Here is a 25163-nt window from a genome sequence, read left to right as displayed (position 1 = left end):
TCAAACCAAACAGGTGCTTGCTGTCACACACACACACACACACACACACACACACACACACACACACACACACACAGTTCAAATTTCATGAACGTTTCTGGACCTTTCTGGATTTTTACATTTGTGTGTATGCGGCGGAAAGTTCACAACCAGAGTGACTGACGTCACACAGAGCAGGTGACGTCACATGGAGAGAGGCTGTTCAACTGCTCAGAAAGATTTCTGTTTTACTCATCCTCACAGCCACAAAGTTTCAATAGCACTAAATAGGCTACTGCATATCACAGTGGATCTTTGTGCCATATATGCCCTGGTAAAACAAGCTGCTGCCACTGACAAGGAAGTGACATCCTCACTGATGACCTGCCTTGATGAGAGGACTGAGAGATTTCATTTTCATTTTGACCCCAAAAGAGGACAGTGACGTAAACGCTGCAGTTTATGGAGTTTTGCTGCTGCTTATGGACGTGATGTTTGCTGGTTGACTCTGTGCCCATTAAGATGTGAGCCTTCATGTTGTGTAAATGTGTCTTTTAGTAAAAGAGCGTGTTATGAAACCTGATTCCACCCTGCATCTAAGGGAAGGGCTGGCATGGGGAAAAGAGCAGGAAATTAACAAACGCCATTCAGGCCCACCGTCTGAACAGCACGTCAGACGCGTGTGGTGTGCTTCAGGTCTGGTTGTGGATTGTTGGACTCCAGCAACCAGCCGGACCGCACTTCTTTCATACTGCTTTCATATCCTGTTTGCACGGAGAAATCAACTGCACGGAACCGGAGGTAAGTCAGACAGTGTCCAAAGGGAGCTATCTTGCTGGCTGGGCGCATGGCCCCCAGAATGCCCCCAGTGGGCTAGCCGCCTCCCCAACCATTAGCATAAGCATTAGCTAGCACCTAGCTTGCTGGCATAGTGTATTGATGAATGAATTAAACAATTGCAACATAAGACTGCAAATCAAAATCTAAAAAAAAAGTGACTACTAAGTGACTAGAATAGTTTGTATATCCTCTGATTGATCTGTGAAACTGAAATCTCTTAGTATTCTTTCCTACCAGATGCTCCAGATGGAGTTTCTCTACCAAGAGGTGTAATATATATTATGTACACTTGTATTCATGCATGATAACCGGTTTTGGCAGAAACATTGTAAAATGTAATTTAATGAACATTTACAGGTTTTTTTTGTATGTTTTGTGTATGTATGTTTGCATGATGACTTTTTATTTATTCTTTCTAAATAAACATCTTTTCCAAAATAGAGTCTAACGTCTCAACATAAACAGTGCTATCCATGTTAATGTTTATCTTTATTTATTTATGTCATCTCTGACTGGATATTTATTGTAATGCTTTATATGGAGAAGTTATAGCCTACACTTAGAAAATACCAATCATGCTGTAAACAGCAAATGGACTGAATTATTACAATAAATTAAATGGTAAAGAAATGACACCAGTTATTTCTTTACAGGTTGGATGGCTATGAAATGTGGTATATTTACAATGAATCTTCATCATCACAGTGTATAAAATCCAGCACCCTGCTTTCATTCCCTTTGTCTGCAACATGGATGTTTACTGTCGCCATGGCAACGAGTGCCGACGTTGTAGTCAACGTTAACTTAGCCTACATATTAACAATGAACTATAAAATTGTAAGACGTCACTTCTTAAAACAAATATCAACACCAACAGCCATACTATCAAAGACCATAACCAGGTCCTGACACTTCAAATCTTACAAATTATTTTGGGACCGCGAGCTCTTACTTTGAAAAGTGAAAATGGCGTCGTCAGCAGGCGATCACATGTTTTCCGAAAGTGGCCGAGTGATACGAGCCGATTTTCGTTTAGACTGGCGGAAAGTTTGTCTCAAAACTCTCTGTCCACACGCGTAGAATCGACACACGCAAATGCTTTTTCGCTTCATAAATAGAAAATTGATTCATAAATGTCTGTTTTAAAGTTGTAAATGTTAGGCTAATATTCACAATGCTTTTCATTTGTTTCTAAAATAGTTGAATATATTCACAGATAAGTTTTATTCGTGGAATTTGTTTTATATTAGCAAGACATTTTTGTGTGTTTTGTATTACATATATTTTTGTATTTACACAGGGATTGTCAATTTGTTCACACAAATATTTTTTTCAAATCTACCTCCATACATTTAAATCACTTTGGATATTATACTGCATCAACCAACGGCCTTAAATTTAAAATTTAAGTAATTATTAATAGTTATTATATGTTGTCATTCAGGTATCATTATCAATGGAACCCAAAACAGCGGGAAAAGACAGCATATTTAGAGCCTTCAGGCTCGGTCTTTGTCTTATTAATGAATGGACTGAATAACAAATGCCTTTGTGTGATAATAATCGTACTGAACACCTGAACGCTCTGTCAGCTCAACAGCCAATCACAGGACCGCTAGTGGCTCTCTGACGGAACTGGCGGAAGGGAAAGTTGGTGAAATGCGGAAGACAAGAAAATAGGATGAAGAGCTCTCACTCCGTTACGGTTTTTCAGGAACCAGAAATGTCATAAATGCCTTCTATATTTTATGATCAATCAATCAGTGAATCAATCAATCAACCTCTATTACTACTAGTACTAATAATATATTTATACTTATTTTGCTTTTACAGCTTGTGTAGCCTAAAGCTTTTTGTGTTTTGACATATGGCTGATTGGCTGACTGATGCATTTATTTTCGTATGAACTAAATAAAACTTTTTTTTATTTTTTATTAGTAATACAGACAAAAATGACAAATCTGCTATATTATCACAGTGTCTCCAGCTCAAATCTGCAGACATGCCTTTTTTATGACACCACAAATTTTGAATCTATCAAATCTGAACTGTAAGGGCTTTAAATTCATGAATAAATTTGCTGTGGGTGTAGGCATTTCAATAATTTTAATGTGTGCTCTTCTAAGAAGTTCTTCCAGTTATTAAATTATCTTGATAAATGAATCTTTTTTTAGTTTGATTCGGTTTGTGATCCTTCTCTTAAAAGTTGTGAGAATATGAACAGAGGTTTTGCAAATGTTCTTGTTCAACAATAACGAAAAAAGGCCAAATTAAATGGAATAGAGATGATCAAAGTGTCAATAATATTTAAATATATTTATTGTGATTATTCGTAATATTAGGATCGAAAACGTTTTGCAAAATAATTAAAATTTCTTTTGGTATCCATGGTATAACCCAATTCAACTACAGAGGGAGTCATCGTCTCACATTGATGATCTTTGTCTTGTGTGTACAGCTGCTGCAAATCGGGCGTGAGGGAGCAGACGTGAGGCGAGTAAGTCCGAAACCTGCAGCTGTTGGGTGAGCGCAGGATAATCATGGCTAAACCCGAAAACCCCCCGCTGTAGGATCGATCGGGCCGCTCCCGAGCCGGAGGACAGGCAGAGACAACTTTGTATACCGCCGCTGCAGAGACCGAGACGGCGGAGGGCTTCCTCTGGTCCCTCCCTGCTGGAAGAAATGTGGCTGAACCCGGAGGAAGTTCTGCTGAAAAACGCTTTGAAGCTCTGGGTGACCGAGAGGAGCAACGACTTCTTTCTCCTGCAGAGGAGGAGAGGCCACGGAGAGTCGACCGGCAGGATCACAGGTAAATAAAAAACAACTATAACACAACAAAAATAACATGCAAAGGAGAGGCCAGACAAATAATACAGTCAGAACCACGGGTAAACAATGACAACATTGTAAAGGCAAGTGAAAGCCAACTGTCAGAATAACAGGTAGGCTAAATTACAAAATTACCAAAAACAGGAACAACAGGAAATTCACAGGAAAGGGCACAAAGAGCCAGCAAGCAGGTTTACAGGTAAACATGGGGGTGAGTCCAAGGGGGTGTGTCCGAGGGGGGTATCCAAGAAAGAAGGATTAAAGAGTTAACTAGATTTGGTGAACCAAAATTTAGGGGAATCCTGGATTATTATTAATCCTGGATTCCAGTCACACGGTTGACAGGAATGTCCCTGTTCCAGATACATGTGTGTATTGCTATGGCAACAGAAACATTATAAGTATGTGGCAGGTTAACACAACCTTAACCACTGGCTCTGAGCCGGTTTTCAGGCTTCAGTTCTTAACTATGGGGCTCAACTAACACATCAATTTCTATAAAAGTCTGCACCCATCCTTTGTGTCACAACAAAAGTGTTGTACACAGGTCTCAAAACCTCAGGCACTACCGCACCTATTTAAGTTTTATATGCAGAATATAGAGGGTCAAAAGTCTAGCCACTCGTCATGACAGTCAAGACCGAAAGAATACGAAGAATACGAAGAAACGGAGCTAACTTGACTTTACTAGTTACTTATTATTGGTTTAATTAACTGCACTTAACTTTTCCACAACAGGTGTTTGCTTTTTCTGCTGTGAGATGTTGACATGTCAACAACAAAATTAAAATATTAAAAATAATAAAATAGACTGGAGCCATGGTTTATGTGTTTTGCTACAATGACAAGTCCAAATATATTCACTTTGATTTTATTTATGGTGGTGGTCTGATTTTTCAATCCTCATACAAAAAGCAAACAAAACAATATTGCTTTGTTTTGTTACATAACACAAGTTTCATATTGGAGATAAAACGGCGTTAACTGATTGGCTGATCGACAGAAAATTAATTCTGATAACTTAATTGTTTGAGAGACTTTTCTTTTCCCCACCGTCTGAAATGTGGGGATTTGCCACTTCTGTTTTATCCCTTTGTAAATTAAATGTCTTTGGTTTTTGTTGATGATACAAAACAAGCAGTGTTCAATATTATTTGCTTATAGTTCTGTTACTGTTCTCTCTTTATAATGGTTAAATAACTCTGTTAAAAATCAATAAATTGTAAATCTAAAAAAACATTTCTTTTGTCTCATACATATTATAAGAACCGTAGATATCCTGTAATGGTCATTTGTCTTTTCTGGGACTTTCTGCGGATGTTTTGTATGAAGAATCCCCAAACAAAGGCCAGTTTAACTCCACTCTGTGTCTGGGAAACAGATCTCTCACTGTAATTTCCTGTTGGAGAATGACAGGTTTTGTCATTCGTTGGAATTGTGTTGTGGTAAATGTTGAAGGTGGTGAAAATGCTTGTCACCGTGTCATGATTTAAACTGTTCACCCTGCAGAACAAGTTCTATCCCTGTATCATTATTATACAAATGTCTGGGCACGTGCTGGTTGCAGCTGTAGTCCGTCTGACTGCTTCACACTGCTGTGAATTACAGTTCAGCCTGCTTGATGTTTCCTCTGCTTTGCTTCCTCTCTGTGTTTTGTATCTGTGCAACAGGATTTACTGACATGCTAGTGGTTGACTGTACAGTACATTTATGTGATGAGGGACATATCATGTCATTAAATCAGGCAAACAACTCATACAGTCTTTTCCTTATAGTCTCTCTTCTTCCTTGTGGTGAAACCAACTCTCTGCTCATAAAGTAGAAGAGCTGGAACTTCCTGGTTGGAGTTTTCTTTGTTTGTATGTTTGTTCCCGTTGTTCCCATAGCAAGAGGGGTTAAGGGTCAAGTCCTGTTGTCCCGGTGTTTAAAATTAACTAATTGAATGACCTTCACTTTGGCATTCCTGCCACACGGGAGAAGCAATGTTGTCTATTGTACCACACAGATATTTTTTTTTTTTAATGTTTCCAGCTGTTTAAGATGAAAGCAGAAGCTGAAATTCAATGTGGTCTCAAAGCTGTTAAGATACACTCTCCAAGCCCTATCACACCACTGACATACTTACAGCAGGATTTCTGAGAGGGGCTGGGCAACTAAACATCTGCAGCTGATCAGTCTCTTCATACCAGTCTTTGTCTTTTTATTTCTAACCAAATATTTTTCTCTATAAAGCTGAAACACTCTTTAAGTAGTCTCTTGCTTGTCTTTAATGTTTGTGTATTCAACCTGTTTCCCTTAATTTAATGCTCTGACAGGAAGCAAGACAGGAACAAGGCGAATAGCTAATTCATTTAGATGCTAACAGACATTACAGTCTTGGAGATATCAAGGCAGAGCTCTGTTCTGCTGGGTCGGTTGACTGTAGCCTTCACGTCTCCCACATCAGTATTCCCCCACAACATGACCATTAGCAGAGAAAAGGCGATGATTCATACTGACTCCCTTCTCACTTTCCTTCACTTCTGGAAAGTTTACCAGCGTAAACCTCTTCTGGGCTTTGTGGTGACAGACGGATGGTTTTGTGTTGCCAGGCTGCTGGGTGCGCAGCTTCAGGCAGGTCGACTTTGACTCTGAGATGTGGTTTACATTTGGCTGAGAGCCAGAGCTGTCTGTCGGAAGAGAAATTATATTTACACTTCTCCACTTGCATAGGTTCCACCAGTATGGGCTTTTTGAAGGCTATAATATTCACTGTTGGACATTTTCATGTGATGATGTAAAATTAACAAAAAACAGCCTTTTAAACAGCATTTTGATTCTCACAAAATGATAAGAATCACCAGTGAATCCCATTCTGATGAAATACTTTCAGGGTTAGTTGCTGTTTTTTGCAGCTTCAGTTGGTTTCACTGCAGGTTTTATAGGCTGACAACCCTGAAGTTGTTGCGTTAAAACATGTATTCAATCTCCTGTATGTGAGAGAACTGATACCAATTCCTCATCCTTCTCTGGTATAGGTGAACGTAATTATTTTTGTGTGTACCACACTTCCAACTACAGACATCTGATTGCCCTCATTTGTCCAGTCATAACTTTGACATGCAGGCTTGTATTTAGCTGGGGTACACTGGGTTGATCTGACAGATAAAGCTGCCTTAAAGTTCAAAGTAAAGCTGCATGAATAGAATACAAGTTGCCAGTCCCTTAAAAGTCACTATGTTTGTCTGGGCTGGTTATGTATAAATCGTCTAAAGTAGAGTCCTGAACTTTGACTTATAAGTAAAAGAAAGACTTGGTAAAAACTTGAGCTTTGAATAAAGATGCCAAATGTAACTTTGACCGAAGTCTGTGTGTGAATCTGATGTGGCGACTGCAGTGATTCCCACGTTTGTAAAATATATACAGACTACAGTTCTGCCGACCTAAAAAGGACACGCTCAAGTACTGAATCAGCCAATGGCAGACTTCCAGAGAAAGTTTGTGATCACTTCATCACAGCTTAACGCATACCTTGTCATGATTAAAACTCCCCATCATTCATTATATCTAATGCTTGCATGCTTCAGTACACAGAGACATGTAAGAGTAGAACTTATGTAAGACATTTTTCTGCAGTCATGTTAACAATAATAAAATACGCCAGTGGGGATATTATCCATAAAAATCTTAAATGACTTAAAAAAAAAAAAAAAAAAAAAAAAAAAAAAAAAGAGTTCATAACCATTGTAAGTGCAGAGGTCCTCTTACATTTTTTACCAATTTTCCAATCTCCATAAAATTTCTGGCAAGTTTCTATATTCAGAAACATTTTAATTTGTCATTTCTTATTGAACATCTTATTGAATTCAGCAAATGTAATATGTATTGGACTTCATCATACATTTCCAACATATAGAAACCTGCTGGTCAAATCCAACCGACTTAGGAGACCTCAGGAGCTCTCTAAAATAGTTTGGGAGCTGAGACCAAGTCTGAACAGTTAATGCAGTTATTGTAAACTTATTTTTCCCTTTATATAAAGGCACCCAAGTCTTTATGTTGGGTTAAAGCCTTAGAGCAGAGGGCTCAAACACTATATATGATAATGGTGAGCTATCCTAGAAAAAACACACAAGCAACCAAAAAACTTCCACACCCAGTCACATGCTACCACATTCATACCACATGCATTCTTTCTGTGTCTTCAGTCAGAACAAAACAGTGTGCAACATAAGTACTAACGCTGATTCTTGAATACTGTAAAATATTTTCAACTTTTTACTTTAGCAGATCCTAAAGTGTAGATGTGTGACTGTCAGGAAGCTGTGATGGTGGTTAAATATGATAGTTTTTGACACCATTTTTAAGATTTTGTGATGACGGTGAATGTGTAAAATCAGCTGAGAGAGTCAAAGTTTCAAATCTGAAGCTGCGATCATTTCCGTTTTTTTTTTTAAGGCAGAATATTTATGAACTCAGCTTGTGTTTTCTCACTGAGGAAATACAGAATTTAAAAGGACCACTAAGAGAGCTGTTATTGGAAAAGCGTGATGCAGATTAGTCGTGGTTAACGAAGATGAGAACGTGATGACAGTAGCCTTTTGAGACGGAGCTTCAGCCTGCTCAGAGAGTTTGGATCTGTGTGTTCCTGGTCTGTTTCTATTTGCTCGATGATTGAAATGCATGAATTCATTCAACATTATTGGTTCATGGGGGTTGATTTTATTCTTCAGAGCATCTGTGGAGTTGATTGCAACCGTAGAGATCACCAAAGTTTTCTCTGAACAGATTTCCTAATGGATTTTTAGCATTAAATTTTAATTGATTGACTGTTTTAGCTGTCCACTGAAGAGATGGGAGTTTATCACCTGCCTGATTACATACTGAGGTCCTCCTGTTTTTAAATGAGACGCATCTAAACTAAACTGTTATAAGAACAAATCATTTGTTCCCCTCCTCCCTGCAGTGCTGCCTGTGTGTCTGTGCTCTCTAGTGCTCTGCATTGTGTTTAAGCCTTAGACAAGGCATGTTTCATTATAAGTTTTATTGATTCAGGGCAATAATTGCACAAGGTTTCCTTTTCTTGAATTAATTCCCAACTTTGATTTGAATTTTTATGAAACTGTATAATTACAAGCAGAATAAAAATAAATTGGTATAATAAATTCAGTAAAATGCGTTGGAATATAAAGACATTTGAAAACAAAGTGATAAAGAACTATGAACAACTGGTGGTGCATCATAACAATGGTATTTAGAGACATAATTAAATGTTAAAAAACATTAACGGTAAAGAAATTTAATGAATAGATGTAACTGAAACTTGCTTGTCTCGTCCTCTCCTCTCTGTCTCTCCTCTTGTGCCTCCAGTCAAAACCTCTCTGACCTCCTTTCGAGTTGCTGGTGTATTTGTGTCGTCCATCTGTGAAATATTATATGAACTCTTCACCTCTCTGTCCTTTGTGAGAAACACAAAGAGAGAGACTGAGAAATGACATTCATATACTCACATGGTTGTTCATAGTAACATTAGTGAGATTGTGTTAAATGTGTTTATATTTGAATTAGTTTATAGATTAGTTAAGGAAGAGATGAGCACCAAAGTTTCAGAATAAGAAATGTAATATTCAAATCTGCTTTAACTGAGTTCCACAGCACCTGTAGGCAGCACCTCTGCCGTATGTACACAAATGCACAGACTGCTGACATATTTTCAATTATTATTTTTTCTCGAATAATCAATTCATAATTTAGTTTTTAAAATGTCAGAAAATCGTGAAATGTTTCCACCCCAGGAAATTATTATATGGAGGGGCTTAATTATTTTTTGCTGATTACGTTGATCGATAATTCGTTGCATCTCTAAAAGAGTGTCGTGCTTAGTAACTGTTAAAAAAAGAATGAAGCTAATGTCAAGAAGTTTGCTGCTGCTTGAGTCAGTTTGACCATGCTAAATATGCTTTTTTTTCTTTTGTACAACAGCTCTACTAGCGCCATATTAGTTAAATAAGCAACAACAAATTATAATTTGTTTATTTATCTTATCATTTATTTGGCAACGCCAACACAAATAGTTCGGCAACTGGACTGTTGCTAACCAACACACTAGCTTGATACTTTGACTACCCGTTACCTCAAGAGTGCGCCGAAGTATCCAGGCTTCTTCCCTTCATCCTTTTCTGATGACCACACATCATTTAACACAAATGTTATTTCTGGAAATATTTTCAGCTTTCCAAAGCCTGTTGCAATCCAAGATGGAAAACGACCGTTATTGTGACGCCGATTAACGGTTAATAAAACACCTGTGAAGCGGAGTGATACATGTAGTTAAAAGTCCCAGTGCTGTTCTCATCAGCACTCATGGAATGTCTCTCGTCCAATGAAATTACTTGGTCGGAACTAACTGTTGTATAATATAACTTTGATTAGCTAGGTAGCGTAGCTATCTAGGGCCAATGTTAGTTAGCTTCTGAGGGGCTCATGTAATTAGTAACTTATTCAATTTATAGATATTGTATTGCAAAAAACCCCCTCATATTTCACACAATAATTAAATACAGTTAGCTAACTTATGCTAACACTGTGGCTCTGCCCACAGATATAGCTGCATATAATTTAATGCATTGAGGAGGCTCTTATTGTGTTGTTCACTGCTTTCATTATCACTGGTTTTTAGGTTGCATTGTTGGCTAATTTGACTCCACTATGCCAACGCAATGTTATGGTTATAATAGTTCTCACTACAGAATTTAGACAGCACCACAAAACAGCAAACACACAAATTAGTGGATGAATTACAGGACAAATCTTATTACTGTTGCCTGAGTTCTGTCTCTGGGATTGTTTAAATAATTTCAACCCTAGTCTGAATTCTGTGTTTTGTCGTCTCTGCAGGTCTCTTAGTGGGAGCACTGGACACGGTGCTGGACTCAAATGCCAGGGTCACCCCCTTCCGCATCCTCCTCCAGGTTCCCGGCTCCCAGATCAGCTGGGTCATCGCCAGCGGTGAGCTGAACCATCAAGCCTCTTTACTTTCCTGCTGTCCGTCTGTCAGCTGCTCTCAGCTCTCGCTTTATCCGTTCATCGCAGATGGCGTTTGTGTCTGTGTGCTTTTTGTTTTTGCCATCTGTGGTCTGGGTTTGCCTGTGAAGGTTTCTGTGTTTTTCTGTACCCGCATCTAATTCATTCACAGCTGTTAGATCCCCTCCATGTTTTGTCTTTGTGTCCATCAGGAGCTGCCATAGAGGAGGTGAACAAGCACTGGGATTGGCTGGTCCACAACCTGCTTCACTCTCTGTCTGTGTTTGAGAACAAGGAGGATGTCGCAAGCTTTGTCAAAGGAAAAGTCAAGGTAGGAAAATCTGCCAGAGGATGAGTTTAGATTGTGAGATGCGTCGAAGATTTTCCTGTGGATATAAAAAGGATTTAAGGCATTTGTTGGATCAGAGTGAAATATCTACCTCACTGTAGATTATATGATGATGAAAACTTAAATTCAGACGCCTCTGATGATGCAAATCTGTGTACAGTGCTATGAAGTAATGAGTTCATGCTCCCTCCTCTGTAGGGCCTTATTGCCGAGGAGGTTCGGGGCCGGCAGGCTGCCCAGGAGGAGGACCCGGAGAAGTTCAGGGAGGCGCTCATGAAGTTCGAGCTGCGCTTTGGCCTCCCGTCATCGGAGAAACTGGTGACGTACTACTCCTGCTGCTGCTGGAAGGGCCGGGTGCCTCGGCAGGGCTTCCTCTACCTCAGCATCAACCACATGGCCTTCTACTCCTTCCTGCTGGGGAAGGAAGGTCTGTACACCAAAGTGAGGGTTCTGATTTTCAAACCAAATGACCGAATGTAAAGTCAGCGAGGGAGTCATTCCCCACAAAAACCATACATCTGTTGTGTTCACAACAGTTAACAACAATTACGCAGAAAAAAAAAAAAAGGTGTGAAAACCATTAACCACTCCTGCAGAATAATCAGTTTCTCTGTCTCTTCGAAACAATTCTCGCTCTTCACACGTTTGTCTTCATCTGAAAAAGATTTTCTGTTCTTCCTGTAACCTCACCAAATGTAAGCAAGTGAGTCAGATGCCAGTCTAGATCACACCAACATGTTCACACGCTACTATTGTGTCTCCGTCCCTGTGATCAACTGTTCTGAAGTTGATAATAGTAGATAAAATGTGTTTAAATTGCTGCAGTTTTTTCACTGCAGCTCAGCTGGTGGAAATTCATCACATTTTTAAAATAGTTTTTCTTCAAATTCTGCTTTAAAACACAACCATGTGATATGCCGTCAGTCTTAAGAAAGTTAAATGTTTTATGCTCTTCTTTCTTCCCCAGTCAAATTTGTCATTCCCTGGGCGGAGATGACACGGTTGGAGCGGGTCTCCACCGGTCTGATGACGGAGGCGATCCGGGTCAACACACGGCAGCGGCAGAGGGAGTTCTCCATGTTCCTGAACCTGGATGAGGCATTCGGGGTCATCGGTCAGCTGGCTGACATTGCCCTGAGGCGGCTGCTGGACAGCGAGGGCCTGGAGCTGGACCGAGTCCTGCAGCAGCCCGCACGCATCACCAAGAGGTCAGTGCTGGTCCTGGTATCTGTTTCCAGTATGAACAGAAAAGACACCTCAGTTTAACTTGTCATGTTTGTTTCAGCTCATTTCATCTTACGTATCAGTCGCCAGTCTAATTTTCCTGGCGAAGGAACGTGAAAGAGAGTGGAAAAAATTCAAACCCTGGCAGCTTTGTTATCTGTGCACAGCTGGCCGTTCACAGTGTGAAGTGGGTGTTGGTTTCGGAAAGTTACAGAAATGCTCTGATACAGCTCTCCCTAATCTGATGTTGGAAAGGTGGGGGTGGGGGTGGGGGTTTCCAAAGCTTTTTTAATCATCTGACCAACAGTTCTGAGGAAGTGAAGTTTTATGGACAGTCGGACTTAATCTCTCCAACAAAGAGATGACAAGATGTAAAACAAATCAGATCTGGCCTTGAACATAACTCTCATGTCTTGCAGTTTTTTAAAAAGTTTTTGTTTCGGGGTTTAAGACATTTTTATCATCCTTATCAGATGGCTGAGACGAGACATGCACACACATGTTTGATACTGATGAGCTTCGTCTTGTTGTTTTATTTATTTTCTATCATTATTATCAGATGTTTTTGCTTGTATTGTGTGCCCTGTTTTGCTGTAAAGCCCTTGGCAATGAACCTGACTTTCCGTGGCTGCACAAACAACATTGCATGCCACTTAAACTCAATACTTTCCTCCTCAAATGCCACTGAGATACGCAGGGTGACTTATTTCTGTCTATGTAAAAACCTCAAAACCGTAAGAGGAAGTTCAGTTAAAAGTAAACTGCCTGAACTGTGGTACAGATGTATGTTTTTTTTTTTTGTTTCTGTGAATAGCAAATGTATTTAGGTATTTATAGTAGACAGGGTTGATCTGAGCACGCATTAGTCAAGAGATGAAAGCTGAAGAAAGGCAGAAGAACTAATGGAGTGACTCAGAAACCACAGAGAGTCCAGACTGTGGAGACAAAAAAAGCAGGAAGTCAACATGCAATTGTGCTGTTGAAACTGAAACTACAGAAGTGACAAACAAACAAATAACATACAGAAAGAAATATAGTGAGATGAAGAAATAACGCTAGTAACTATGAATAAACTCCTCCCCTCTTCACTTCCCAGCTTAGATTCTCCTCAGTGCCCGTGTGGGAGTTTATCATGGTGGACTCCACTCCATCCTTTCATCATGTTCTTTATCTGGGACTCAGTAGTATTGACACAGTAATGCTGCGGTTATGTTGCTGACATGAATTATGCAGAACACAACAGGTTGGCACCAGCAGGAAGGTTAGAATCCATTTTACATTTTACCTCACAGCAGATGCGTCTGTCACTACCTGCAGGATGGTGAATTGAAACTATTTTCAGTAAGAACCTAAAGTCAAGTTCTACAAATCATTTGTTTCTTCCAAGAAAACTTTACACTGGTTTCTTTGCTGCCTTCTGTGAAATTATCCTGGACATTGCGTGTTTTCTTTAAACTAAGCCTATTCTTTGTAAGTGTTTTTATGGAGCATTTTATGCCTTTATTTGACGGCAACAGCGGAGACAGCCAGGAAAGTACGCAGAGGGAGAGAGCAGGGAGTTACATGCAGTAAACGGTCCGGCCAGCAGGGAGCTGAACTGGGGAGCTGCTGCTCCTGCTGCTTTTTGTTTTGGCTTCTGTGGTATGCGCCATAACCACTCCACTCCACCGCCAGCAGGTCACCGTTACTTGCCTTTTTGACTTTTAAATGACTCACTGTGTATCTCTGTGATCCTCCAACATTTCTCTCTTTTATTCCATTACATATATAGTGGTGTGTATATATAAATCTTGGTGGTGTTGTGTTGGGTGGGCGTCCTTTAGAGAGGAACATAATTTGGGTCATCCGGGAGATTTGGGTCACAGAGTGGAGAAAAACAAAAGAAATAGCTGTGTTTAAAAATGAACTCATCTCCTCAGGGTTCAAACCAGATTTGGCTTCTTGTCAAGGAGGACAGCACGCTGCCTCTCATGACAGCCTGGAGACAAAACCCCCGCTCCAAATCTGCCCCTGTATCCATCCATATGCGCACAATGTTCCTGTGTGTTGCTCTTCACACTTTTAAACTACAATAACACTGACGACCTCACTTCTCAAAGTTGGCGAGGAGTTACCTCATCCATTTCTCCCCGGGACAGGAGCATAACCCAAAAATAGATCAGTTGTTTTTCACCAAGCTTCATCCTCACTGCTCCTCGCTCTTAGGTCTGTTGTCAGATGGAGGATGGATAAAGAAAACACATGATACATGATATATAGAGCTAAAGAATAGTGTTTGCACAGAGAAAGATTTAAAATGTGATTTTATTTTGAGTATAAAGCCAGACTAACTTTGTCCCCTCCTGACAAAAGTCACATGATTTTGTCCAGTGAACTAGTGAATTGTCTTTGTCGTTCAATCATCTACAGCTATGTTATAAACTCAAGCCGAGTGGCACGATGCTTATCGGTCACTTCCTAGCCTTGCACTGTAGTAAATGATAATGCACGTTACATTTTCTCTTTGCTCATGTTTTGCAAACAGGATGTTATTTCAACATTATGTCAACATTTCCAAAGCGGAGCAAAGCATTTGTGCAGAAGAAGCCCTGAAGTCACATGCAGTCATCATAACCCGTCACCATTACTCCACTGATATACTTACGCCATCACTGCTTGCTGCCATCCTCTCCCCCAGGATCCTAGAGGAACAGGCGTTGAGGGAGTACGTCCTTGCTCTGTTCCGGCTCCCTCGTGGCGAAAGACTCCACGAGGTGGCGTCTTGTTCGGTGTGGACCCCGCACGCCCGCTGCCACACAGCCGGGACTCTCTACACCACCGACAGCTATCTGTGTTTCTCCAGCCGAGAGGAAGGCAACTGCATCCTGCTCATACCCCTCTCAGAGGTACAGTACCTGCAGCGTCGCCTCAGAGGAGCACGACCGTTAAACAGAAACGTTTACAGGATTTTAGCAGGTTTTTTTGGGAAATGTGGAGAAAATTAAAATAAACATTGAGCTTCAGTGATCCATAATAACAATGTTTACACAATTAGCTGTGTGCCATTTCAGACCTTAAAGATTAGTCCATTGTGGGCTGAAGGCTAGTGGGCCCAACCTGCACGTCGTAACCAAAGGAGGTGGTTTACTGAGGTCTAATGAAGCATTACTGGCTGTTGTTGTTTGTTTTTTACCTCCTCATACAGAAAAGCTGATGGTGCAGTGAAATTTTACTCCACTTTCCCTGGGCTTGAATTTCCAACATTGACCCCAGGAAAGTCCCTGCATGAGTTGTGACCTTTCACGTGATGCATGATAAACCAGGTCAACTTTAACTTTCATAATGCTAGTAAATTGCAGGAAATAAGCAGAAGTCCAAGAGCTCATGTGGTGTAATTACTGACAACCACCAGAGCACAAACAAGCTTTAGGTGTTTCCGAGCTTTAGAAGGTGATGAGGACAACCAGATTCAACCATTAAGTAAATGTGAAATATGGATTTTGAGATGCTGAAACTTGTGAGAGATGCGTCACTGAATTCAGGCAGCAGACGACATGAACAGTCTCCAGTGAGTGAAACCTGTCTGGTCTGATCTTCCAGCCTGTTACTGAATGAAGCCAGTGACTTTACAGTCGCAAGTCAGGTTCTTTGTCCTGAGTGAGACCCTTTTATCTGAGAGTTTCTATAGTGGTCATGTATTTTGAGGCAAAGTTGTTTAACAGTCTGTGTTTATTCTGCCCGCTGCAGGTTAAAGAGTAACACTCGGACTGCTTTCATGTGGTTGATAATCTTCACACACATTAACACATTACAGTGCAGAGTGAGGGGCTGTTATTTGTTGCAGCAATACAAGGGACAGTTAGTTTACATGTTGTTCTTCCTTAAAGTACAAGTCCACCCTTTTTACAAATTCAGAATTTGTGATCTAAATGAACATGTCACGATTTGAAAATCTGTATTGACATTTACTGATGTACGTGCATGTGAGAATAAGCCTGTGAATTTGAAGCACTTTGCTAAAATAATCTAAAATTGTACGTTTTCTTCCAGCATTATTGTCGGGCTATTTTAGTTTGGTTCAGTTCATTGTGAAAAGCAGAGATTAAGCAGCCAGCTGCTCGATCTGTTCGTGAACAATGTACGGAGTCACGCGTACTTTCTTCCCTCCACTGCTGCAGTTTAATCCTCTATTTCCTCTGTTTTCTGTTGAAGCATTGTCTTTAGAAAAGTATAATCACTTCCTCCCACCTAATCTGTCGCTGTGAATAAGTAATAACTCCCCCTCCTGCTCCTCCACATTCTCTTTAACCTCTATTGTCTGTTGTATTCCTGCACGTTTCCTGTGGAGCTCGGCTATATGAATTGTGTAGTGATACGAGAGTGACGTTCCTCATTTGGTGATACTGGTCTGTTATTCTCATTTTAAAGCCCCTGTCACAGTCTGGAATAATCCGTGGATGCTATATTAAGACATCCATAAATGAATCTGCCTCACTTCTAGTTTAAATTCTATATTATATGACAGCACCATGTTATTGAACATTATCTCATTATTCGATATTGAGGTATTGAGTCAAATATACTGAATATTGACGAGATTTTTGATGATATTTGACTAAGCCTTTGTGTTAAACAAGAACATATTGACTATTCCAAGTATGGCCAGCATTAGTTTCATATTGTAGATGCAGATTATTTAACACATGATATTATGAGGCTGTGTAAGCAAAGATTACATGTCATGAAAAACAGTTGTTTCATCATGTTTTCATAAAATCATACAATCATCTGTGTCCATGTTTTGACCCAGTTTCCCGCCTAAATCTCCTTGCAGGACGTTCTTCTGCGTTCTTACTGTCACTAAAAGCCTTGTCTCCTCGACTTTCAGGTGTTATCCATAGAGAAAGCGGAGAGCACCAGCCCGCTTCCCAACCCCGTGATCGTGAGCATTCGGACTAAGAAGGCTTTCCAGCTGATCGAGCTGCAGGACAGAGAAGAGCTGGTGGAGCGGCTCAACTCCAGACTCAAAGCCCTGCAGTGGAAACAGTCCATGTTCCGCAACAAGAGGGAGAGGAGCGTGGTACGTGTGATGCTTCGTGTAAAGGTGTCTTGACGGGGGCAAGAAAGTGAACAAGCAAACAGATTGGGCAGAGAAGGAAAGATACTGGAACAACTGACCTAACACCATCAAAATTTAAAGCTGACCAGACACTACAAGAGGCGAACTGCTGCTGGCTGACTTCAGACACTTTATGTTTGAAGAAGCTCCTCAGTTACTGTTCTTTAAGAGTCACAGCAGCAACATGAGCAACAGTAGCCAGAAAACACTTATTGTTTGTCTCCTTCAATTCAGAATTTAAAAGTCTCCTCTAGTGTCTCAGAGAGCCACATGTGGAGCACGAATCTTCTGTAATGTTGTAGGAGGGATGTGCTGTTTAGCTCTGACTGTTTTAACATGGATGCAAAAGGTAATGAAGATAGAAAAGCACAATTTCACAACTGTATTTGTTCAGTGTGATCTTGCAAACAATCGCAGTATGCAATAAAACGGTCTATTTAAGCCTGAGCTTTTGTATAATCGAGGACACGTGAGCCCGAAGGTTCAACTAATCCTGAAAAACACTGTGTGAAGTCAAACTGTGAAGCTTTTAATCCTAAAAATTGGTTCTCACTTCTATGTTTTAACACGTGGAAAAATTTCAGCAGGAAACTTATAGTTATTTTTTTCCTCAGAGCTCCCCGACACCTTACTACTACACCTTCTACTACGACACTGGGTTTTCTGATGAAGAGGAGATAGAGGAGCAGGTTCTGCGTAACACGGTCAACAGTGAGGCCCTGATGACGGCCTTCCACCAAAACCAACCGGGAACAAATGGCAACAAGGTGAGAGGAGACCGGCACCGGAGCTGTTTGTCAAACGCAGATAAATCATTTGAAAAGTATCAGCAGGTTTGTGTGTGAATCTGTGTGTGGGTGTCAGAGCATGGAGCAGGCGAAGGAGCGGCTGTGGGAGGATCATTTCTCCGAGTTCGGTCGCGGCGTGCACATGTTTCGCACAGAGAAGATCCAGAGACTTGTTGCCATGGGGATACCAGAGTCGCTGCGAGGGGAGCTGTGGATGACACTTTCTGGTAAGAGAGAAGGAGCTTGAAAAATTGGCTAAAAACAAAGAGCGTCCACGTGTATGAGAATCTGTGCAGAGCTGGAATCATCATTACAATCACTACAACAAAATGGACAATGCACTTAATACACTATATCTAAAACTAACTCAACAAATGAAGATATAGCATAACAGTGATTTGATTAAATGCTACCTGCTCAACGAGTCAGTGTTCATTTATTAGAGTTAAGAATAAATGAAGGTTAATTAAGAATGAATAATTATGAAAGATAATCAAATCACTGTGTTGCACTGACACAGTCATCTGAGAAATGAACAGGAGAACGACGCCAATATGAAAACCTGCATGTATTGTGTGATTACAGATTAGGTGGAGGTGACACACGGCCGTTGATGACTGATACACAGATGTATCTGAGAAACGCTTCTGAAAAGCTCTGTTTAGTTTGAGAGGAGGATCATGTCGGCTCGGTTTGGGCTGTAGACCAGAACAGATACAAGAAGCACAGACTTAAGTCCCGGCCCCAGCAGATAGAGTGTGTGGTAAAAGGCAATGCTTACAGGGCTTCTCTAGTCTAGTCTAGTCACATTCACAGACTTCCTGATTGGTGGACGACTCGCTCTACCTCCTGAGCCACAGTCCTCACTAAGATAGCAGTACAGACGTGTGTGTGTGTGTGCATATGTGTGAACACAGCTGGTGCATCACTTCCTCTTCTCACATCTCATACAGTAGCACCATTCAGTCAGAACCAAACACAGACAGCTTTTATTTTGGTTTTCTGTCACTTCCTCTGCTCGGTCTCACTTCCCTGCGCTACAGCGGCAGCCGTCACTCAGAAACTGAAAGTGATGAACATAACCCGTGGAGGAACTGAAACAGACCCAGGGATAAAAAAGGAATTTAGCACCGAGACAAAGAAAGAAATTATTGATCTTCATTATACTGTATCATTATACTATATATATATATATATGTCAATATCATAATTCTGTTTTTTCTGGTGCCCATATTTCTGAGAGGGGAAGGTTGATGTAGTTTAAAAAACAGTGACAGGATTTGTAATGAGCTGAGTGGCTGTTGAGCTGCTTTAAAGGTATTTGAGCACCTGCTGACTCACAGCATCTCTCCCCCTGGCGTGTGCAGATGCCTCCTCAGAGCTAGAGGCTCATCAGGGCTACTACACCAGCCAGGTGCAGAAGTCAATGGGCCAGAGCAACCTCGCCACGGAGGAGATCGAGCGGGACCTCCACCGCTCCCTGCCGGACCATCCTGCTTTCCAAAACCCCACCGGCATCGCGGCGCTCAGGCGCGTCCTCACCGCCTACGCCCACCGCAACCCAAAGATCGGATACTGTCAGGTGAGGCCCACACGAGGTGAAGAGTGAGGTGACGTCATAATACCGTCACGGAATAAATATGTCCAATATTTACTTGTTAAATCTCTCTCTGCCCAGTCTATGAACATCCTGGCGTCCGTGCTGCTGCTCTACGCCAAAGAGGAAGAAGCGTTCTGGCTGCTGGTGGCTGTTTGTGAGAGGATGCTGCCCGACTACTTCAACCGCAGAGTGATAGGTGAGAGGTCAGGGGTCAAAAAGACAAGAGTGGTGAAGCGTCGACTCATAGTCACAGCAACTGCTCCCTGTTTAAAAGCACATAAGTTTTTAAAACTCATGTAACCACAGTTTGAACCATTTAATGACATAAAGACTTCTTTTCACATACTGCAGTTGTTCCGTCGGAACTGTTTGTTCCTCACACCAAACAACTCGAAGGCTTATTGTTGGCCTCTTAAATAAGAGCTTATTTCCTGTGTTTGTGAAGCTGTATATTTGTGACATGCAAGGTGCATTTGAAGCAATTTCCTCTTCCTTTTAATGCCCAGATGGTTGTGGCCATCTTTTCATCTTTAACACAGTGATTGTGTTTGTTGTACGTGGAACATAGATTTGTCATTTAAAGTTATTTTATCATTTTATTAGTACCAACAATTTCCCCACTTCTAACCCAGAGGAGACAAAAACAGCAATGAATTTAGCCTTTTAATGTATAACCACATTTGCTGTGAAACAATATGTGTAATACTGTAAATCTAAATGAAACAACATGGCTTTTTTTTGTGTGTTTTTACTAGTTTTTGGATCACAGTATCGTTCTATAGTGCAGCATGTTATCAGGATCAGGCTGAGGTTAAACAGCCAGTGCTTCTTAGTGAGATAAAATAATTATTGTTTTTGTCTCTCAGGGATATTTGTTGATCTGTTAAAATAATAAAATCACATGATAGTAGTCATGCAGCGAGGTTAGGTTGAGCAACAACACTGGATTCCCTGAATGTCCAGCTTTTGCTGCCATCTAGTGGTCAAAGCCGAGAAAAACAGCACATTCAAAAGAAATGATTCTTTGATCAGTCCCTGATTTTTATAAATAATTTTGCCGATTTTAGACTGTAAATAATTTAGACCAAATCCTCACAGGACTGCTGTAGGATATTTAACCTGTCAGAACTTTTCTTCAATGTAAATTAGCTCTGCACAGCAACCCTGACTCCACTGTTTCCTCCCGCAGGAGCTCAGGTGGACCAGTCGGTGTTCGAGGAGCTGATCCGGGAGCGTTTGCCAGAGCTGGCTGAGCAGGTCCCAGACCTCTCCTCCCTCTCCTCTGTCTCCCTCTCTTGGTTCCTCACCCTCTTCCTCAGCGTGCTGCCCTTCCACAGCGCCGTCTGCGTGGTCGACTGCTTCTTCTTCCACGGGATCAAAGCTATCTTCCAGCTGGGTTTGGCCGTGCTGGAGGCCAACGCTGCTCAGCTCTCTGCCAGCACCGATGATGGACAGGCACTCATGATTCTCACAAGGTAGAGTGGTGTGTTATTGGAGGATGGCAAGCAAGTGTTTTCAGATTTAATTTTTAAGTTGATGGACTTTATTGGTAGAATATATCTAAATCATTAATGAATTCTAGGTCATATTCAGATTTATGAATGGAGCGACTGCGTTTATGTTTTGAAAATGTTGTGTTTGAAGTGAACCCTCTGCTTTTGCAGTTTTCTGGAACAGGTTGGAAGTAAAGAGTCGTCCCGTCCTCCGTCCTCCCCGCCTGCTGCAGAGGAGAGCAGCAGCAGCAGCGACACCGATATTCCCGCTGTGCGACACACAAACATCACAAACCTCATCAATGAGTCCTACGAGGTGAGACGCAGAGATATGATGACATTTGATGCCGATGTTCACCGTTTTTTATATTTTATAGCAAATTATCTCTTAATTTTAAAAGCAATAAGGCAATTTTTAAAGCAATAATTTTGGTAAATTTCAATGAACTGACCCTTTAACCCCTTCACTTTAACCCCAATTCATGGAGGGTGACGAGTTTGCATCATTCTCTGTTATTTGTGTTTTCTACCGTCAGAAATTTGGAGACCTGACAGTGCGGCAGATCGAGAGGCTTCGCTGTCGACACAGAATCCGAGTGCTGCAGGCTCATGAAGACACCACCAAGGAAAACGCTGTGAGCAAACAGAGAATATCAACGTCTTTGGAGATGCTTAAAAAAAGAAAATTATACAACTTCTCAACCACTGATAATTGCAGACGGCCATCTTTCCCCTCTGTCTGTGTCTGTGCAGTTGCGATTGGTGACTCCAGATGTTTCCATCCCTTCAGAGATCTTGGCCGATGTCTATGACCTCTTCAAGGTACCTTCTTCCAATTGGTCAACACCCTACCCTTCAAAATGATCATCATCTTTGAGGCTTTTAAGGAAACTGAGCCATTTCGTAATTGTAATCATCTTTCCGTCCGTCTTTGGTTCTTCTCCTCCCCGTCCAGACGGAGCACTTTATCAGTCTGTACTGGGGTGACAGCAGCTCTGCGGCGGCGGCGGAGGCGGCAGCGTGGAGTTACGGTGACTCTGGTCGCTCCTACATGGAGCGGCAGTACCGGCTGGACCGGCCCCAGTTCAAGAGCCTGTATGGGCTGCTGGTGCCGTGGCCCGGCGGCTCCAACCAGCACACCGACACTGTGGCCAACCGCACCTTCACCCTGCTGGACCAGGACCGCGACAACCTGGTCACCTTTAGAGAGTTTGCTGGCTGGCTGGGTGGGTGAAGGAAGGGAAGCCGGAGACACACTGAAAAATAACAGATTGGTCAATGTTTTCAGATCGCAACTAGAACTTGGATCTAACGGTGTCTCCTCATTTTCAGACACTTTGTACTGTGAAGAGCTTAATGAGAAAATAAGGCTGCTGTATCGCCTCCACATCCCACCAGGTTGGTCTTTCTGTTCACACAGTCATAGTCATTCAAAATCTGGGCTGTAATTCAGTGATTCACTTTACTGTGTGTGTGTGTGTGTGTGTGTGTGTGCAGCTTTGACAGAGAGTGAGGATGACCCCTCTCTGATGAAGAGCCCTCTGCTGTCCACCAACAGACCCCTCTGTGTGAATCTGCCCTCCGGTCAGTCCAGACAGACTCCTGCTACTGGTTTATTAGCTCGACACAACACACTACAGCTAAAGAAAACACAAGCATCGTATAACATGTTTTGGTCAGCTGATATAAATGTTTGTAAGAAATAAATCTGACCGCGACTTTTGTTTCCAGGTGTTGAAGGTGAAGTGAAAGATTACCAGGAGCAGCTGAAGCAGATGCTGCAGGATCTGGCCAAAGAGAAGGAGAAGGATGTGGAGAAACCTCTGCCACTCATGAACCAGGTGCTGGAAACATGCTGAGATAGAGTTATATTCAATGTATAGAATCTACTTAAAGTCACTATATACAGAATTGAATATTTCCGACATTGCTGCTACAGTGACAGGCTGGTGATGTGTTTGCAGAGAGCCTGTCTCTCACCCAGTGCAGGGACAGGCTTAGTCTCATCAGCAAATATCTGATCCAGGGGCGCAGTTAATTATTTTCATTATTTTTGCACTTACGTTATAGTCAAAGTGCCAGAACAAAACAGAAAAATACCCATCACAAATTCCGAGACCCCACGTAACGTCTTTAAACAGCTTGTTTTATATTAAGTCAAATATAATTATTAATAATAATAATAATTTACACAGAGAAAACAGACAATATTTTCTTTTTAAAAGTGGACACTTCAGCCTGAAAAATTACTTTTTTTATATTTTGATTAATGATTCATTGATCAAAATCATTGAGTATAATTTCTCTCAATCTATTTATCAATTTTGGTCAATTGTTTCATCACTAATCACTAATCTGTTGGATTATGATGATGTTATCCGATGAAGCACTGATATAAACCCCCTTCATCTCTTCCTCCGCAGTGGGCGTTCATCCAGTTCTGTAAAACACTCTACAGCATGTTCCACGGCGAGCCGGAGGAGAACGACCTCTTCCAGGCCATCGCTACGGTCACCAGCCTCGTGCTGCAGATCGGCGAGGCCGGCCACCGCGGGCACAGCTCGGGGTCAGAGGTCACCGGCCAAGAGGAGGCGAAAGGAGCACAGCCCGCACAGGTGACTGCTGAAGATGCCGGGGCTGACGAGAGTTCGGCGGCGGCGGAGAAGGAGTGGACGGTCAGCTACGCTCAGATCCTGGCGTCGCTGCTGACCGAACAGGCGCTGGTGAACTTCTTCGAGAAGCCGACTGATCTCTCGGCTCAGATCGCAGCGGCCAGGGAGAAGCAGTACCACCAGCGGGCGGGGTTGCTCACACTGCAGCAAGGGAGCAGGTGACTGAAACGTGGACGGTGTGGAGCCACAGCAGAAGCCAAATAAGTCGAAGAGGAAAACCCACAAGATCAGTATCACTTGACTGAATGTGACGGAACGCAGCGGCTTCACATTCAGAAGCTAAAGAGCCTTAAAGTTATCTGTGACATTTACTATATCAGTACTATGACTGACTTAACAACAAACTGATCCACTTTTGCCTGTAACTGACAACAGAAAGAAGAAAAATCTCTGATGGTCATTTTGTGCCACGGACACCGAGAAATTACAATTATTGCCTTCGTAAGTCACCGTGACGATGCCTGCAGTTAGACTGTGTTGTGAATAAATAATCCCTCACCACTTCCACTTATTAGGCGCCCCTTATAAAGTGTTTATAAGTAACTAATGCTTTATAGATCAGTTATAAGCCTTTTATTTAATTAACTTCTCAGTCGCCAGGTTGCAAAACATCTCTGATCGGTCATTAACAGTGAAATCATTACCGGTGTCTCACTCTCTCTCACTTTCTAATAAGCCAGGAACTCATTAATAAAATGTTTACTTACTTCATATTATCCAAAGTTGGTCAGTCATCTGCTGTGAAAAATGTAAATAAGTGAATAATAAAAGGGTTTTTACAACAATCTAAAAACCAATACTGGGATTTTGATCCAGACTCTCACTTTTCCAGAGGGTCAGAGGTCAAAGGTTCCTTCAGAGGAGGAAACCTGATAAACTAATGAGCAGACAAGCCAGTGTGCTGCTGGAGGAGGGTAAAGCCTAATCACTTATCTATAAAGTGTTAGTACATCATACAACTAAATACCTTTATAAAGGTGGCCTTATTAGAAAGTTGTGCTACTAATCATTGCAATCAACGGTGCAGCATTAAGGACACATCTAGCATGTAACGACTGTTCTTTTTTTTTTTTTTTTTTTTTTTTTACTGATTTTATAACCTCTGTTTCTTTAATATCAAATGTTTTCACATGCACTCACCCCGATTAAAGATGTTTGTTTTGTTTTTTTAAAAAAACTTTTTCAAAATACTGGAAAATAATCTACAGTTATCTGAAACTGTTGCAGAAAAAAAGACGGTGAAACACTGGTGAAATTGTCTTTCAAATAAAACACGTCGCATAAAGACA

The 25163-nt window shown here is 41.4% G+C and overlaps 1 protein-coding gene across 1 annotated transcript; it reads left to right on the top strand.

The window, feature by feature from the left end:
* The first annotated feature begins 632 nt into the window (after positions 1–632).
* On the top strand, positions 633–25163 carry tbc1d8 (TBC1 domain family member 8). The gene is made up of 21 exons (XM_023409741.2): positions 633–780; positions 3278–3628; positions 10525–10635; positions 10863–10981; positions 11198–11426; positions 11967–12207; positions 14901–15108; positions 17091–17282; positions 17936–18088; positions 18186–18336; positions 19477–19691; positions 19788–19905; positions 20899–21184; positions 21374–21518; positions 21739–21837; positions 21956–22024; positions 22158–22428; positions 22535–22600; positions 22700–22786; positions 22934–23043; positions 23626–25163. Exons 2-21 carry the CDS (start codon positions 3502–3504, stop codon positions 24034–24036), a joined length of 3408 nt encoding a protein of 1135 aa, XP_023265509.1. The 5' UTR covers positions 633–780; positions 3278–3501; the 3' UTR covers positions 24037–25163.

Source organism: Seriola lalandi, unplaced genomic scaffold (genome assembly GCF_002814215.2).
Source record: "Seriola lalandi dorsalis isolate HSWRI2012SDOR001 ecotype SW California unplaced genomic scaffold, Sedor1 jcf7180002054406, whole genome shotgun sequence".
NCBI lineage: Eukaryota > Metazoa > Chordata > Actinopteri > Carangiformes > Carangidae > Seriola > Seriola lalandi.
This window is presented reverse-complemented; position numbering and strand designations above follow the sequence as displayed.